Raw genomic sequence first — 15,984 nt, 5'->3', positions numbered from 1 at the left:
GATGGGGCTTGAGCCCAGCCAGGCAGAGCCATGCAACTGAGTGGCTGAAATTCAGTCCCAGCCGTGGCTCACATGTAACGACAATTCTTGCCTCGGGGAAACCTGGCTGTGACCAGAAAAGACAGAGAAAATGACTTTCCTTGCCACCTACCCATGTGACTAGAAATGTGGGCACACATTTTGGTGCCCTGGAGGAATCCATCCTCCAGCAGCACCTGCGTCTGGACAAGGGCTGGTACCAGACAGTCTGTTCCAAGGGGCAGACCCCTGGTGGGAAACCAGACCTGGTGAGAGAACAGTGAACTGCTGCTGTGAAGATCTTGATGAGAACAGGACTCTGGAGTCATGCGCACTGAGGTCAAACTCCTGTTCTGCCATTTGCAGTGGCAAAACCTTGGGAAGGTCTTTGTTTCTCTGGAACGGTTTCTTCTGTACAACAGGCTGAAGAGTATCTGCTGCACTGGGTAACATGTACTGCACTTGGGCTGGGTAGAGGAGGCACGTGGCCCATGGCTTAGGCTCAGTCAAATCTAATTATTTTTTATTTTATTTTTTTTTTACTTGAAGTAAAGTTGATTTACAATATTGTGTTAGTTTCAGGTGTACAGCAACAAAATCTAATTCTTTTCCTTTAGTAGTCATACACACACACCCTAATCTGCACCAGATCTCTTGGCCAGGAGGTCAGTGGGCCACTCCCCTGTGAATGGGATAGAGTGCTCATTATTTGAGAGAGGAGTCCTTTCCCAAGGATTTCCCAGGGGAGGAAATGAGCACCTCCCCAAGACTTTCCAGTATTTCCAGCTGTGAAAATTCATACTGAAGTCTAACCTGCACTTGATCTGCCAATTTCTGATCAGGGACTTTCGTTACTTGCATCTTGACCCATGGCCATGTGACAATCTCCCCCACTCTCCATTTCCATCCTCTTTTTGAGAAGAGATGAGATCTAAGGCCTTCCCCTCTAGGATTCAGAAAGAGATCCTCAGGGACTGGCTGAAAGCAAACAGGATCAATGGAAGCAGGAAGAATGAAAGTCAGATTTTAAGTAGAACTTCCTGCCCCAGTAACAGGAGGAGAATGTCTCAGGTAACCTTACGTATCTTCTGAACGAGGAAACTGAGACCCAAGTGGTGAAGTGACCATCTAGGGTCACATGGCATGTAACTGACATGACCAAAACCCAGGTCTCCCAACTCCCAGGCCCGGGTTCTTGCCAGGGCCCACAGCTGTCTCTCTCAGGGGAGAGAAAATGGGAGAGGTGGAAAGAAGAGAGAAGGAAGGAGGTGGGTCCAGCTCTCCTCCCGCTTCCATGTGCAACCCAGCTGGCCGTCTCCCAGCCTCCTGGGCCGTGGAGAATTTTCCAGTTTCTCCAGATGAGAACGATCTCCAACCCACTGCCCACCCCCAATATCCTCCATCCAAGACAAAGCTGAGGTCATGACCCAAGTTCAGGAAGCAGAATCAACCCTCCAAGTTCTAGCATCCCAACCCACCCCCCCACTGGACTCCCAATCACAGTGGCCACTGGCAGAGCCTGTCTCTACAGCTTCTTGAACACCTGTCTCCACTTTCTCAGACTTGGGGGTGGGCGCCCAAGCAGCTTGATTGCTCTCTGAGGCCATGCACATCACACAGGCACCTGGATCCTATGCCATGGGGACATGAGAGTGGGGCTGAAGACGGGGGATGGACATGGCGCTGAAGGCTGGCACAGCTGTGTTTGGAGAATAGGGGCTTTGATAGCTTCTGAAAGGGGCCAGGAAGCTTGGGACCCCAGCCCAGGGGAGGGAGGGCCCAGGAATGGCTGGGTGTAGCTCTGAGGGCTCCTGCAGCTGACCATGGGCTGGGGGTGGGAGGGGAGTAGGGTGGTGGAGGGACAGTGGGGGGACCTACAGACTGACCAACGTTGTGGGAGAGCCTCTGCTGCATGAGGAGGAGCCAACTGTCCCCCCTGACCTGACAGACCCTCACTTTGAGGGCTGCAAACTCATGTGTTCAGAGAAGACCACCAGCCTTTTCCAAAAAGAACAGCTGAGGGACTGGAAGGCTCAACCCTGAGTACATCCAAATCTACTTCTTGAGAAAAAGTCTGTCCCATCTGCAGACTCCCTGCAGCCCTTCTCCCGCCCCCTGATGGGGAAAGACCGCTCACTTTTCTGTGATGCTGGGGCAGGTGCTCTCTGAGTCTCAGTTTCTTCACCTGTAAAATGGTAATAACACTTTATTTTATGGTTTTGATGTTGGAATAATATAATTAAAACAAAAAATTAAACTGGAAGGAATTAATTTTAGATTAATTTAAACAGAGGAAAAGTGATGCAATCCCTAAAATTTTAAAACAAAATGAAACTCATGCACCTAATTATATATAAAGTTGGAGGCAAAGCCACATAGAAGAATTTTCTTTCAAGTGATTATAAAACTCAGCATTTTGACTATAGAACCCTAAGAACAACGAGAACCATGGAGATATGTTACTGCTGGCATTATTATTTTGAAAAGGGTTATTTATGGTGATAAAGCAAATAAGTAATTATAGTAATGGTGTTAGGAACTAAGATTTTCAGTGTAAGAAAAGGAAAATTAAGCAAAAACTGCTAATCTTAAATCTGCATTGGAAGTAGCAGCGTGAACTCAAGATTTGCATATTTATTTTCCGTCTCCTGAAAAGGCTTAGAAGCAATGACAAACCAATAACAGTGAATACCCCTTGTATCCAGATTGAGGTCTCTAAATAGTACTTTTCACTAAATGGAACTCTTTGGAGAGATTCCAGGTCTGGGGCAGGATAGTTTGTCATACTTGAGAATAAGGAAGTTATGAGACTTAGGTCAGGTTCATGTCAAAAGGACCCAGTAGCCAACTTGAGAAGACTCCCACTGGCCAAAGATGAAACATCAGCATTAAGATGAGTAATGACTGGAAGAGATTGAAACACGTCGAATGGATAAAAAGTCCATGGTTTCATAATGATACTAAAAAATAAGATCAGTGGTCACCTCTGGACGTTGACAGGACATCAACTCACAATTTTGAAAATGAATGGGGTATATAGCAGATCGTGTTGGTGTCCCTGTCCCTTGATAAGGCTTCATTTCTGATGTGGAGGTACACTTGGCCTAAGTGCATGGCAAGTCAGAATGCCCCTGGAAACGGCCCTCAATCAGTGGCAGAATGGGACTTGATAGCCTAAAATCCCAGCCCCTCGCCTCTCAGGAGGGAACGCTCTGAGGCAAGTTCCTCTCAGAGCTCCCAGCAGCTTTGAGCTCCAGCTGCCCAGAGCCATTACCTGCCCAATTATTTGGATTATTTACTTAATTACTTATTGGATTCCTTTCCTTCCCTGTTTCCCTTTCCTATCAAGATCCGGGAATTTTCAGACCTGCTAAGTCATGAGCACACGTGGGTGAGCACGGTGGCCATCCACAGTGGTATATTTGTGACTGGGTGTGAACACTTACAGAGGCATGAGTAAACCACGTGAGCAGTAGGCCCAGATTCCCGCATTACCTATCTCTGCTGCACACTTGCCTCTCTCCCAGCTCACCCTGTAGCCTTGTGGGGCTCGTCTGTGATTAGGATGCAGAGGAGGACAAAGCCCACACCTGGTCCGTAGATGAATCACTGCGACATGTTGATGTGAGCTGAACGTGGGCTGTTACCACACTGCCGTCCCCAAAGGGGTGGCCCTGAAAGACAGTGGTGAGGGAAGATCCTCCCAGGAGGATGTTTCAAGCAGTACACAGCTCATCTACTTTGCAGTGAGAGAGGTGACTTGAAGGAAGTATGCACGTGGACTCTTGAGCAGTGGCAAATGGCTTGGTTGGTCAGGCCAGAAAGGGCACAACTGGAAGGCTGGAGATAAGAAGTCTAGGGAAGAGCTATATGGATGGACTCACAGGAGTGGACATTGTGTCTGAGGGCAGTACCGTTTGAGAGCATTCACTGCAGAGGAGACATTGAACAGCTAGGGGAACAGAAGGACTCCAGTGGATAACAGCCAGCCTTTGTCCTCCGCGGTGCCAGGGCTTGCACAATGTGCCCATGAATGGAGTAGTTGTGGCAGTGAATATGGGGACTATATAAGGGCTCACCAGCATGGGCTCCCTCTCACCAAGGCTGATCGAGCTACTGCCAATGCTGGATGTTCGGCCTGTCAACAGCAGAGACAGATGCTAAAGCCTCAACATGGTACCCTCCCTCAAAGAGATCAACCGGCCACTGGGAAGCCTGTTGATTACAATGTACCTCTTTCAGTTTGGAGGGTGGAGCAGTAACTCCTTACTGGGATTAATGCATATTCCGGATATGGATTTCCCTTTCCTGCCCCAGTGCTTTGGCCATCACCAATATCTATAACCAAGGACATGAAGGAAATGGTTTATCCTTATGAGATCCCATATAGTATCACCTCTAACCAAGGAGATCAACTTTATAGTGAAGGAAATGTGACCGTGGGCACATGACCACAGGATCCATCGGCCCTACAATGCACCATATCTCCTTGAAACTGCCAACCGGATAGTACGTTAGTATGGCCTCTTCACACCACATCTAAATACCAGCTTGGGGAAAACATCCCCTAGGATTGAGGTACTGGTCTTCAAAACACAGTATATATATATGTATTTGAACCAATGGCCATTCCATGGTGCTGTATCCCACGGGTAAAATTCATGGGTACAGGAACCAGGATATGGAAGAAGCAATACCCCTCTCACCAGTGACCCACTTCGGGAATTTGTGCTTCCTGTACCTATACATTTAGGCTCTGCAGGATTAGAAGCCATAGTTCCTGGAGTGGGAGATGCATCCACCAGGTGTCACAGTAAGGGTATCACTAAACCTAAGACTATAGCAACTTCTGGGTCATTTGGGCACCTCATGCCAACTGACCAGTAAACAAAGAAAAGAATTATACTGGCCAAGATGTTTGATCTTGATTATCCCATGTCCGGTGGTAATCATGAACAGGCAGGTACAGCAATGTTGGCCTGTTAAGGGCATGGTAATGAAAGGCTGAGGCCTTCAGGGATGAAGGTCAGCGTTTTTCCATTGTGAAAGACTCATAGACCAACAGAATGAACTGTAGAGGAGGGAGATGTTGAATATTGATTACGGCCTTGGAACCAACTGCAGCAACTGTTTGCTCCACTAACCTTATTGTTATAAGATGCTTTTTTCTTTTTTTTGACTGTACCATGGAACTTGTGGGATCTTAGTTGCCTGACCAGGAATTGAACCCAGGCCCTAGGCAGTGAAAGCACGGAGTCCTAACCACTGGACAGCCAGGGAATTCCCAAGACTTTCTTTTATTGTTTGTTTTTGTTTTTGTTTTTTTTCCGGAACGCGGGCCTCTCACCGCTGCGGCCTCTCCCGTCGCGGAGCACAGGCTCCGGACACGCAGGCTCAGTGGCCATGGCCCACGGGCCCAGCTGCTCTGCGGCATGTGGGATCTTCCCGGACCGGGGCACGAACCCCTGTCCCCTGCATCGGCAGGCGGACTCTCAACCACTGCACCACCAGGGAAGCCCAAGACTTTCTTTGTAATGAATTAGAAATTGCGATCAGCCATGACCTTGAAGAATCGGTGAGGGGACAAAGTGATCTTATCATGGAGGCACAAATGGATGACAGTGCAAAGGGTTTAGCATAGCTGCGACCCCTATCCTTTGCATTCACCTCTGCAAGGGGAAGGCTTCTGGGAGAACATCTGTGACTCTGCCTGGGGACGTTTTTTTTCTGGCTGTGGGAGCATATTTGTGCTCAGGGCTAGCCAGGAATGGTAGAGGGTTAATGCTTCCAGACGCAGCCCTCAACTTTCAGACAGGAAGTTGACCAATAATATTTTAGTTTCTTTGCCCCTCAGGTGGGATTTCCTGAGACAGGTTCTACACTGCCTTCTAGAATTCCCCAGCAGGACTGAGCCCCAGTTGCTCCACCTGCTCTATCACAACGTTTCATTAGCTTCCTCCCCTTTCCTGTCTCACTTCTCCACTTCTATACCAGTGTTCCTTAGCATGACCTCCCAGATAAACTCCTTGCACTCAAAGTCTTGACTCACATCTGCTTTTAGGGAACCCTGTTGTCTTAGTCAGTTTAGGCTGCTATAACAAATTACCATAGTCAGGGTGACTTAAACAACATTTATTTCTCACAGTACTGGAGGCCAGCAGATCTGGTGTCTGGTGAGGGTCCACTTCCTGGTTCTCAGATGACTGTCTTCTCGTTGTATTCTCACATGGTGGAGAGCAGAGAGAGAAAGTAAGCTCTCCGAAGTCTCTTCTTATAAGGGCATTAATTTCATCATGAGGGCTCCACCCTTAAGACCTCATTACCTCCCAAAGACCCCACCTCCAAATACCAGCACATTAGGGATTAAGGTTTTAACATATGAATTTTGAGGAGTGGGGGGACACAAACATTCACTCCATAGCACCTATCTAAGACAAATAGAAGAGAATCAAACATTAATCCTACCTTCCCGAATCGGTTATATGTCAGGGTAACAAAATAGTGGATAAAGAGAAATTTTTCCTCATAGACAATTCACAGCTAATAAATGAAGGAGAAATGACAAAATTAGAACATCTCCATTTCGCACTTCTAATGAAATAATGGATCTAGACAGTGATCATCAGTAGCCATTAGATTAGAAAGTTCATGAGTGTAGTGAGTTGACAGTTGGCCACAGATATATCCACGTCCTAATCCCTGAAATCTGCAAATGTTAACTCGCTTGGAAAAGGGTCTTTGTGGATGTCATTTATTACATGAATTCATTCCTGGAATTCAGTTAATGGTTTTGAGATGAGATCTTCCTTGATTAGCCAGGTGAGGCAAATCCAGTGACAAGTGTCCTTACAAGAGACGGAAGAAAAGACACAGGCACATGAAAAGGAGGAGGTGGGGATTGCAGTGATGCAGCCTAAGGAGCCCAAGAACACCACCAGACACCAGAAGTTATAAGAGGCAAGAAACAATTCTCCTCAGAGTCTCCAGAGGGAGGGTGACACTGCCGACACCTTGAGTTTGGACTTCTGGCCTCCAGAGCTGTAAGAGAATACATTTCTGTTGTCTTAAGCCACCAAGTTTGTGGCAGTTTGTTACAGCAGCCGTAGGAAACTAATACAGTGAAGAACTTTATAATGAGCGGATCAGACTTACACTACCTGAATTCACTGATCAACCTTAGCATCACTATTTTAGCCCAATAATCAGACACCATGTGCCTTTTGATGTGATGAAGGAGGAAGTATGCAGTATCACTTATTAAATACTCCTGGGGGAAAAAAAAGTGAATGTTAATTTAATCAAACTTGTAAATATAATTACAGGGGATGGAGGAATATATTAAATGACACTTTGAGGATACACTCAGCTAAATCAAGACTGTGGGAAACCTGATAGGAAAAAGACCGAGTTACATAAACAAACAAGATGGCATAGATAAAATGAAGGGGAAGTATTATGGCTTAAAAGATACTTAAAGGGGCTTCCCTGGTGGCGCAGTGGTTAGGAGTCTGCCTGCCAATGCGGGGGACACGGGTTCGAGCCCTGGTCTGGGAAGATCCCACATGCCGCGGAGCAACTAAGCCCGTGCGCCACAACTACTGAGCGTGGGCTCTAGAGCCCGCAAGCCACAACTACCGAGCCCACGCGCTGCAACTACTGAAGCCCACGCACCTAGAGCCCGTGCTCCACAGCAAGAGAAGCCACCACAATGAGATGCCCGCGCGCCGCAATGAAGAGCAGCCCCTGCTCGCCGCAACTCGAAGAAAACCTGTGCACAGCAACAAAGACCCAATGCAGCCCCCCCCAAAAAAAGTTGAAAAAAAAAGATACTTAAATTAACCCAAAACAACTAATCAAATGCAATGTGTAGACCTTAGTTGGATCCTGGTTTGAGTAAATAAACTCATTATAAAGTTATATTTTTAGACATTCAGGAGAAATTGATCATGAACTAAATGTTAGATAACATTAATTTTGTTGGAGGAGTGTGATAGTAAATTATGCTTGTTTGTTTAAAAAAAAGTTTTTTTTTTGCCACACTGGGTGGCTTGTGGTAACTTAGTTCCCCAACGAGGGATTGAACCTGGGCGCTTGGCAGAGACAGCATGGAGTCCTCACCACTGAACTGCCAGGGAATTCCCAGAATTATGGTTATTTTTAAGTCACTATATATGAGAAATACATACTGAGTATTTACAGGTGAAATGATAGGCTATTTGAGATTTGTTTTAAAATACTCCAGCAAAAAACAAACACAAATGAGAGGATTCAAGAAACAAGGATAATTTTGAAATCGTCAAGCTGGAGGATTTGTTATTCTGTTCCCTCTATTTTTTGAGTACCTTTTAAATTCTCTATAACGAAAAAATAATAGTAATAGCAATATGAAGAGTAGTTGTAAGAACTTGTGGTCATATGTTTCTATGGGCAAAGAAACAAAGCTTTGCAGCAAATGAAAATCTCCTCCCATGACCGTTTCTCATATGGTCTCTTGACAAATGCTGAAGGCATTATACTGAAGACAAGCCATCTTCCTACAGGCTGAGCTGCAAGGCCTTAGATCTTGGCTTCCTGGGGTTCTGACTCCATAATAGGAGTGGGGGGACACAAACATTCACTCCATAGCACCTGTCTAAGACAAATGGAAGAGAATCGAACATTAATCAAATATTAAGAGAATCAAACATTAGAAAACCCAGAAGATTGGGGGAGTGGGTGACTACCAATATGTCCAATATATCCCAGAATTTAGACTGCCCTCCTTGCTGTTGGTGGTCAACATTTGTGCTGGTGCTGTTCACCAAATAGTTCCAATTCTACTTCTAGGTCAAAGTAAGATTGCTCTTTGCTGCCCCCTTCTGGTTGAGTGGGGTCATGTAATTAGTTTTGGAGAATTGAGTTGTGGAAAAGACAGTTGTCCCTGGCGCCTGTAGCTATTAACTGCTTGTATAAGACCCTCCAGAGCTCTTTTTATTTTTTCCTTCTGGCATGGTGATTGATGGCATATGAGATGGTGGCTGCTCTGTCACCCGGGGTCCCTGAATAACTAAAATGAGAAGAGCCCCATTATTGACCACAATACATGTAGCTAGAGTGAGAAATAAACCTTTATGTTTTAAGCCACTGAGATTTGGGGTTTTTTTGTTATCACAGCATAATTTAGCTTATCCTGACTAATCAGTGCCATACAACAACGGATACTACAGGCTGCCTAGTAAGAACCTGAATAGGAATGATTATTTTTGTTCTGTTACTCTCATTATTACTCATTAATTATTATAGGTACCACTTACTGAGTGCCTCTTATGTGTACCAGGCATGTACTATGCAGTCGATGCATTGTCTCAATTACTGTTCACAGCAAACTTGGGAGGCAGATCTTATTATCCCATGACCAAGATGAAAAACCCAAAGCTTAAGAACTGGAACAAATATTTCATTTGCTATATGAGGATTATTGAAGATGATGTTCATTCAGTCATCCTCTGTCCCTTATATAAAGTCCCATGGGATGAATTCATTTGACAATGATTTGCAAGAATCCTCTTGGAAGGCAATTTTACAACATGTATGAAGTGTCATTAGGAAGTTCATACCCTTTGCTCCAGTCATGACTATTCTCTAGCCCAGGCTTTCTGTGGTGTAGTTAGATTGCTTGAACAGTAATAAACAAACAAACATACAAATAAAATGTATAGAATATAATATATATTAAGGAAAATGAATTAATGACATGGGAGTTTGTCTCTTGAGTTACTGGTATGTTTCTTTTAGCCAGTTGTTAAGAATGCCCCTGGTCCAGTTGCCACTTTTGCCCTGGCAGTCGTGACGGTGGTGAACGCTAAACCCAGTGCACATAACCACCCTGCAGTATCAGCCCTGCGAGAACCTTATTGTGTCCGTTAACCTCCTCCTCCTTCTGAGGGCTTAATTTCCCATCAGCTGTTAACAGCGGAATGACTTTCCTTCCTTTAATAGCAATCATGTAAACCCTTCTGGGAGACTGGCAGGATACAAACACATTTTGAAATATGTTCAGGTCCACCTTATATTTGTTCTGTGGTGCCCAGGGGCTAGGCCTCGGGGGTTGGAGCGCTCCTGGCAGATTTGAACTAGAGTAATCTTAAGTGGGTGTGTGGCGCCCCCTCGTGGTCCCTGGTACAACACCACCCTGGATTCACTCGCTCCTATCCGTGACCAGGCCGTCCACGGTGAATCCAACCCTCTTCCGGACGTTTGGTGCCCTCTCCTCGCAATCCCTACTCTCTTGCAGGTTCACCCCTCAGGGGCAGTAGCGTCTGCTCTTACTCTGTCTTCCTAGGCGCGCTGTCAGCACGCTGGGTCCAAGGCCATCCCCCTCATCCCCCCACGCCTCGCCGCGGCGCTTACAGCTTCACCCAACACAAAAAGTCCTCGAGTTATTTTATTGCTGTATATAGAAGTCAGTTAATGCCCCCTCGACTCCCCTTCCGTCACCTAGCAGTGGCTGCCTCGTCTGCCGGGGCGCGCGAATCGCCGCGGGTCCGAGGGTCGTAGCCGCGCACCGCCACCGGGTGCGCCACCACTTCCCCTCCCCGACGCCGGGCCAGTCGGGATCCTCGGCCTGCAGCCCTCGGCCGAGAAGGCGGGTCAGGAGGGACTGCTCCTCGTCTGATGGAAGGGGAGGCTCGCGGGAAAGGGGCGGCGAGAGACCCCTGACACGACTCCCAGGCTTTGTCGCGCGCGCTGGAGGGGCGCTGTGGGCCCCTATTCGGAGTAGCAGTAGGTCCCGTAGGCCGCCTGCTGGGGTCTGGGGAAGCCGAAGCTGCGCACTCCGGGATCCGGGAGGCCCCCGCAGCGCGGCCGAGGCGTGGTGATGGGGAAGCGCACGCTGCCATCCGCCAGCCAGCCGCCGTCGCATTGGTCCAGCCCGGAGAACTTCCAGGCTGCATAGAGGTGCCCGACCTTGGCCACCACGGCCCCGCGCCGCCGGCACGCCGCGTGGGCTTCAGACAGCGTCAGCCGCCCCGGCACGAAGAACACTTGGCCTGGGGACCGAAGCGGGTCACCGACTGATCCAGAGAAGGGCCAGCCGGGGCGCAGCGGGATTCAGACTCCCAGGGAGCAGAGTCGGGGGGGCATGTGTGGTCGGGTGGGTCCGAGCTTGGGTAGGAGGAGTGGGAGTAACGAGACTGGGGGTGCGGGTGAGGTTGCGGGAGACAGGCTGGAGCCTGAGTGGGCGGAGTGACGGAGGGGCGAGGCCTTCAAGAGACCACGGAGCTGGCCCGGGATCTCAAGCCACTTGCCTTCTACCTTCCCGGCCCCATCCTTCAGGTCCGGGTCCTGGCCCCGCTCGCCCCGCCCCGCCTCATTCACAGGCTGAATCCTCCTCCTTCGCAGCCGGTCAGGCCACGCCCCCTCCGGTGCTGAGGCTGGCTAGCCCCGCCCCCTTACCTGACAGCTCAGAGGTAAAGCAGAAGGCGTCGTAGCGGTCGCGCTTCCGGTCGCGGGGCCCGTAGCTGCGGATCCCGGGCCGACCTGGGCCACCGCACGGAGCGCGCGCCGTGAGCACAGGGTAGCGCACGGAACCCTCGAGCAGCCAGCCCGCGTTACACCAGTCCAGACCCTCGGTCCACGCTGGGGGGGGGGGTTGTGTAGGGCGATTAGAGGCGTCACAGGGGGAGCAGACCCGGAGTTCGCCTCCACTGGGGCCCACGTGACAGCCCGGAGGGCGCCTGGGCTGTGCCGGGGTTCGGCCGCTCACCCTGGTACAGCTGGGCGTAGGTGGCCAGGCGTCCGTCTTGCTCCTCGCACGCCTGCTTCGCCTCGTAGTAATTGAACTGGTACCTGCCCCGGCTGGGCTGGTACGGAAACACCACACCTGGGGAGTGGCAGACAGCCTGGGGAGGGCAGGCAGAAGGAGAGGGGGAAGGAAGGGCGGTGCAGCCTAGGAAAAAGGGCTAGGGGGACCCCGGGAGCAGGCGGGGGAGAGGCTGGGGAGGACCCCTGGGAGGCCTGAGATGAGACAGCCGAGCCACCCCTGGAGAGGAGCGGGGCAGTAACCGAAGGGCCTCACCCTCCAGGCGAAGGGTCAGCGCCACACTCTCGTCCTCAATGCCATTGATGAGCTCACAGCGGTACCGGCCCTCGTCCTCCAGGCGCACGCCCGCGATGACCAGGGAGGCGTCTAGCCGATGCCCCCTTCGCATCCTGGCACGCCCCCCCAGGGGCCCGTAGCCCCGGGCGTGCAGTCCGTTGGTGATGAGGATGGGCGTTTCCTGGAGTTCCCCCGGCTCCACTTTGCTCCAGCGCACCTTGTAGCTGGGAGGCGGGGCGCCCAGGACGCAGGGCAGCGTGGTCGTGGCCCCACGACGAGAGTGAATGACCTCGTGGATGGGGGGCAGGAGGTAGTGGGGGCCAGGGTGGGGCGCTGAGCAGAGGGGGCCACAGTGGCAGGAACCCCCGACCCTCAATGCCCCAAGTGCATACCCAGATCCCCTTACCCCAGGCTCCCCCAACCCTCTGCTCCATTGCTCACTCAGCAATGACTCTCAGCCCCAGAGTATCTCCAACAGCTGCCCTTTCCACTTTCCCCACCACTGTTCCCCAGATTCTGGGCAGAGCTAAGGTCTTACCTGAGTCCCCCAGGGCTCTGTGGAAGGTGGTGAAGGCCCAAGGGAGAAGGAAGTGGCAGAGAGTGGGGAGACTGATCCTGCCTTGCATGATGGGGAGTCAGCCCAGCACAGTCTGCAGGGCACAAAGGGTGGGCATTCCTTAGGACTAAGGGAATGGGGTGGAGGGAACAGGGTAGATCTCCCATCAGGGATTCCTGAAAGGGAACTGTCCAGCTGGAAGCCATGAGGGCAGAAAAAGGGGCTGAAGTTGTTAGCAAAAGGAAGGTAATGGGGGAGGGGCAGTAATTAGCTCCACTCCCTGCCAGGCCTCCTGAGCCCATCCCGCCTCCTCTCTCACATCCCTTCAGTCAGCAGGTCCTAACTGAGCACCTCCTCTACCTATCCATTCTCAGCACCAGTTGCACTTCCCAAGTCTCGCCTTCTGGATGGCCAGCTGTGGTCTCTGTCCTCTCCCAATACCCATTCTTCATCTGAAGCCAGAGTAAATGTGGTCTTGTCATTCTCCTGCTTTAAACAGTGACTCCCCATTGCCGTGAGGATCAAATCCAGTGTCCGAACCCAACTTCCAAGGCTCTCTGTGATCCAGCTTCTCCCAGCACCTCCAGCATTGCCCCCCCCCCACCCTACCCCTCACTACCTGTGCCCTCTGCGCTGTGCTCCAGACATGTTCTGGCTCCAACACAGTCCAAGTTCACCCTCACCTTCTTCTTACAGGCAATCAGTTTGGGCCTCACCTCCTCTGGGAAACCTTTCCCCTCCCCTCCACTTCATCACGCTGTAGTGCACTGTGATCTACTCCTCTGGTTCCCCTACTGCCTTGGACTGGGGACTTGTTTTCTTAGAAGTAGTTCTATTAACAGCGAAATTAGCAGTGTGGATCTGAAAGTAATACATATGCATATGTAGACTATGTCAGTGAGCTTTCCAGTAATTATCAAGTATAAAATTATAAGGCTATTAAAAATGATTTCAGGGCTTCCCTGGTGGCGCAGTGGTTGAGAGTCCGCCTGCCGATGCAGGGGACACAGGTTCGTGCCCCTGTCCGGGAAGATCCCACATGACGCGGAGCGGCTGGGCCCGTGAGCCATGGCCGCTGAGCCTGCGCGTCCGGAGCCTGTGCTCCATAACGGGAGAGGCCACAACAGTGAGAGGCCCGCGTACCGCAAAAAAAAAAAAAAAAAAGAAAAGAAAAGAAAAGAAAAGATTTCAAACACAATTGTCTATTTCAGTAGTTGATTTTCCCCCCTTCTTTATTCTATTCTTTATTCTTTATCACCTTGGCCATTTTTTAAAAAAATTAGACTAAAGACCCCTTAACCTAGTTTTATTCCTTTCTGAGATCTGATTCCTCCACTTCCTAATCGCATGACTTTGAACAAGTTGCTTAACCTCTCTCTGCCTCAATGTCCTCATCAGTAAAATGTGGTGAATAGCAGCACACCTACCTCACTGAGCAGTTGTGGGGATTAGAAGAATGTATGTAAAATGCTTAAATAGGTCCTGATATCTAGTAAGGGCTATGTATATGTTAGCTGTTATCTGCAGCTCCCGGCATAGTTTCTGGCACACAGTAGGTGCTAAATAAATATGTGTGTTAATGAATGAGCTCACATTAAGGACTTCTGGGAAGGAGAGCAGGGACACGGCAAGAGGAAGGCAAGATTGAGGAGGAGTCGGAAAGCTAAGGAGCTGGACTCCGTCTTCTTGCAGATGAAGGCCAGAGCTGAGCATGCAGAAGAGACAGGGTTTAGGTGCAGAAAGGACTTCCCAATGGTTAAAAAGGAAAGCATCTGGGACAGGGACCTGAGCGAGAGAACACATCTCCTGTACAGGAGAACCTGGTGAGCACAGTGATAGTGGGAACTGAGACCGATTGAGGGACCCATAGTAATGACAGCCAGCACCAACATGTTTAAAGTTTAATGTGCCTGAAACTGCTCTAGGCACTTTACATGTACACTTTTATATCTACTCCCCTTAGCAATCCTATGAGGTAGGAACAACTGGATCCCATTTTTACATGCTCAAAGGTGCTCACATGTCAGGATACTTGAGTGAGGTCACACAGCTAGTAAGAGAAGGGGTTTGCTGGGACTTGAATCCAGACTTGACGTGAGGTTCAAGCTGTTAGTCACGGATCTGTCTTTCTGTTTCTCAAAGCAAGCGCACACACGTCTTCTTCATACCCTTTACAGAGAATGAGAGCGCGGCTAACAGCTCCAGTGCCTCCCCCCACCTTTTTTTTTTCCACTTATAAAGTTTTATTTAAGCTAAATATTCATAATTTTTGTGAGACACTTTTAAGTATAGAATAAAATTATTTCACTGATAATTATTTTATGAACATTCTGATCAACAGTACTGTGTAAGATATTTTGACACTGACCTGTTAGAAGTGGGCCTCTTCACAGAGATGGAGGGAGCAGTGACTAGCAGCTTTTTGTCCTGCTGGAGGAAGAGGTTCCAGGTGAAGGAGTTGCCTGGGTCCCTGGGAGGTCCAAGCATCTAAGAGCCCCAGGACTTGGACCCCTGATCATCGTACTCTCTCCTTTCACACCTTTGAGGAAAGGCTTCTGCCCTGAGTTCAAAGAAATCAAGGTACCAAAAACTCCCCCACTCATCACTCCACTAAGCCAGGCTAAGTGACTAGGGTCCAGCTCTGTGGCCGGGCACTGTGTCTGTGGCACTCACTGTCCTGGGCCCAGGGGAAGACACGGCTTAGGAAGAGGCATGGGAACCCATGAAGAGGGATGGAGTAAAGGAGGCAACCCAGGAATAATTACCTGGAATATTGTGGAGAATGGGGTGCCTCATTTCTTCTAGATGCTCTTAGACCAGAGAAAGGATGGATTAATGGGTGGGTATAAGGATGTTGGACTGATGGACATGGAGTGAACTACAAATGAGGCTCAAAGATCCATAAGTGTCAAGTTCCAGCTGCCTCCGCTTTTCCATACGGGCCTACTCTACGTAGCACCACTCCACCTCCCCCAACAAAGCCCTCACCTCTGCCCTCCGGTGCCTGGGTGCGCATTGCCTATGGGAAGAGGCTCTCAAGGTGGGAATCAGACTTCCAGGACCTCCAGTTGCTTCAAAAACCCTGACCCCTTCTGTCCACCTCCCCTGTCTGTCATCTGTCTGTCCTTTCCTTCTCTGTCTCCACCCCATCGGAAGCACAATTTCCCATTGTCTCCTTCTTTTCCCCTATTGTTGAATAACAGGGGCCCTTTCTTTATCCTGTGGGTAATGGCAATGAAATGTCAACAGCTGGGGATGTGGGATGCAGGACCGGCTGGCACATGCCACCGGAAAAAGGGCCTGGGTGGAGGCGGGCTCAGAACAGGAACTGACA

The 15,984-nt window shown here is 49.7% G+C and overlaps 1 protein-coding gene across 1 annotated transcript; it reads right to left on the bottom strand.

The window, feature by feature from the left end:
• Window positions 1-10,436: 10,436 nt before the first annotated feature.
• HAPLN2 (hyaluronan and proteoglycan link protein 2) lies at window positions 10,437-15,731 on the bottom strand. The gene is made up of 8 exons (XM_060008351.1): window positions 15,639-15,731; window positions 15,416-15,460; window positions 15,019-15,080; window positions 12,633-12,744; window positions 12,074-12,427; window positions 11,762-11,878; window positions 11,452-11,634; window positions 10,437-11,045 (listed from the first exon to the last, which is right to left on the bottom strand). Exons 4-8 carry the CDS (start codon window positions 12,718-12,720, stop codon window positions 10,765-10,767), a joined length of 1,023 nt encoding a protein of 340 aa, XP_059864334.1. The 5' UTR covers window positions 12,721-12,744; window positions 15,019-15,080; window positions 15,416-15,460; window positions 15,639-15,731; the 3' UTR covers window positions 10,437-10,764.
• Window positions 15,732-15,984: the final 253 nt, after the last annotated feature.

This window comes from Delphinus delphis, chromosome 1, assembly GCF_949987515.2.
Source record: "Delphinus delphis chromosome 1, mDelDel1.2, whole genome shotgun sequence".
NCBI classification, from domain to species: Eukaryota; Metazoa; Chordata; class Mammalia; order Artiodactyla; family Delphinidae; genus Delphinus; species Delphinus delphis.
The sequence above is the reverse complement of the archived record's forward strand: the minus strand, read 5'-3'. Positions and strand labels throughout refer to the sequence as shown.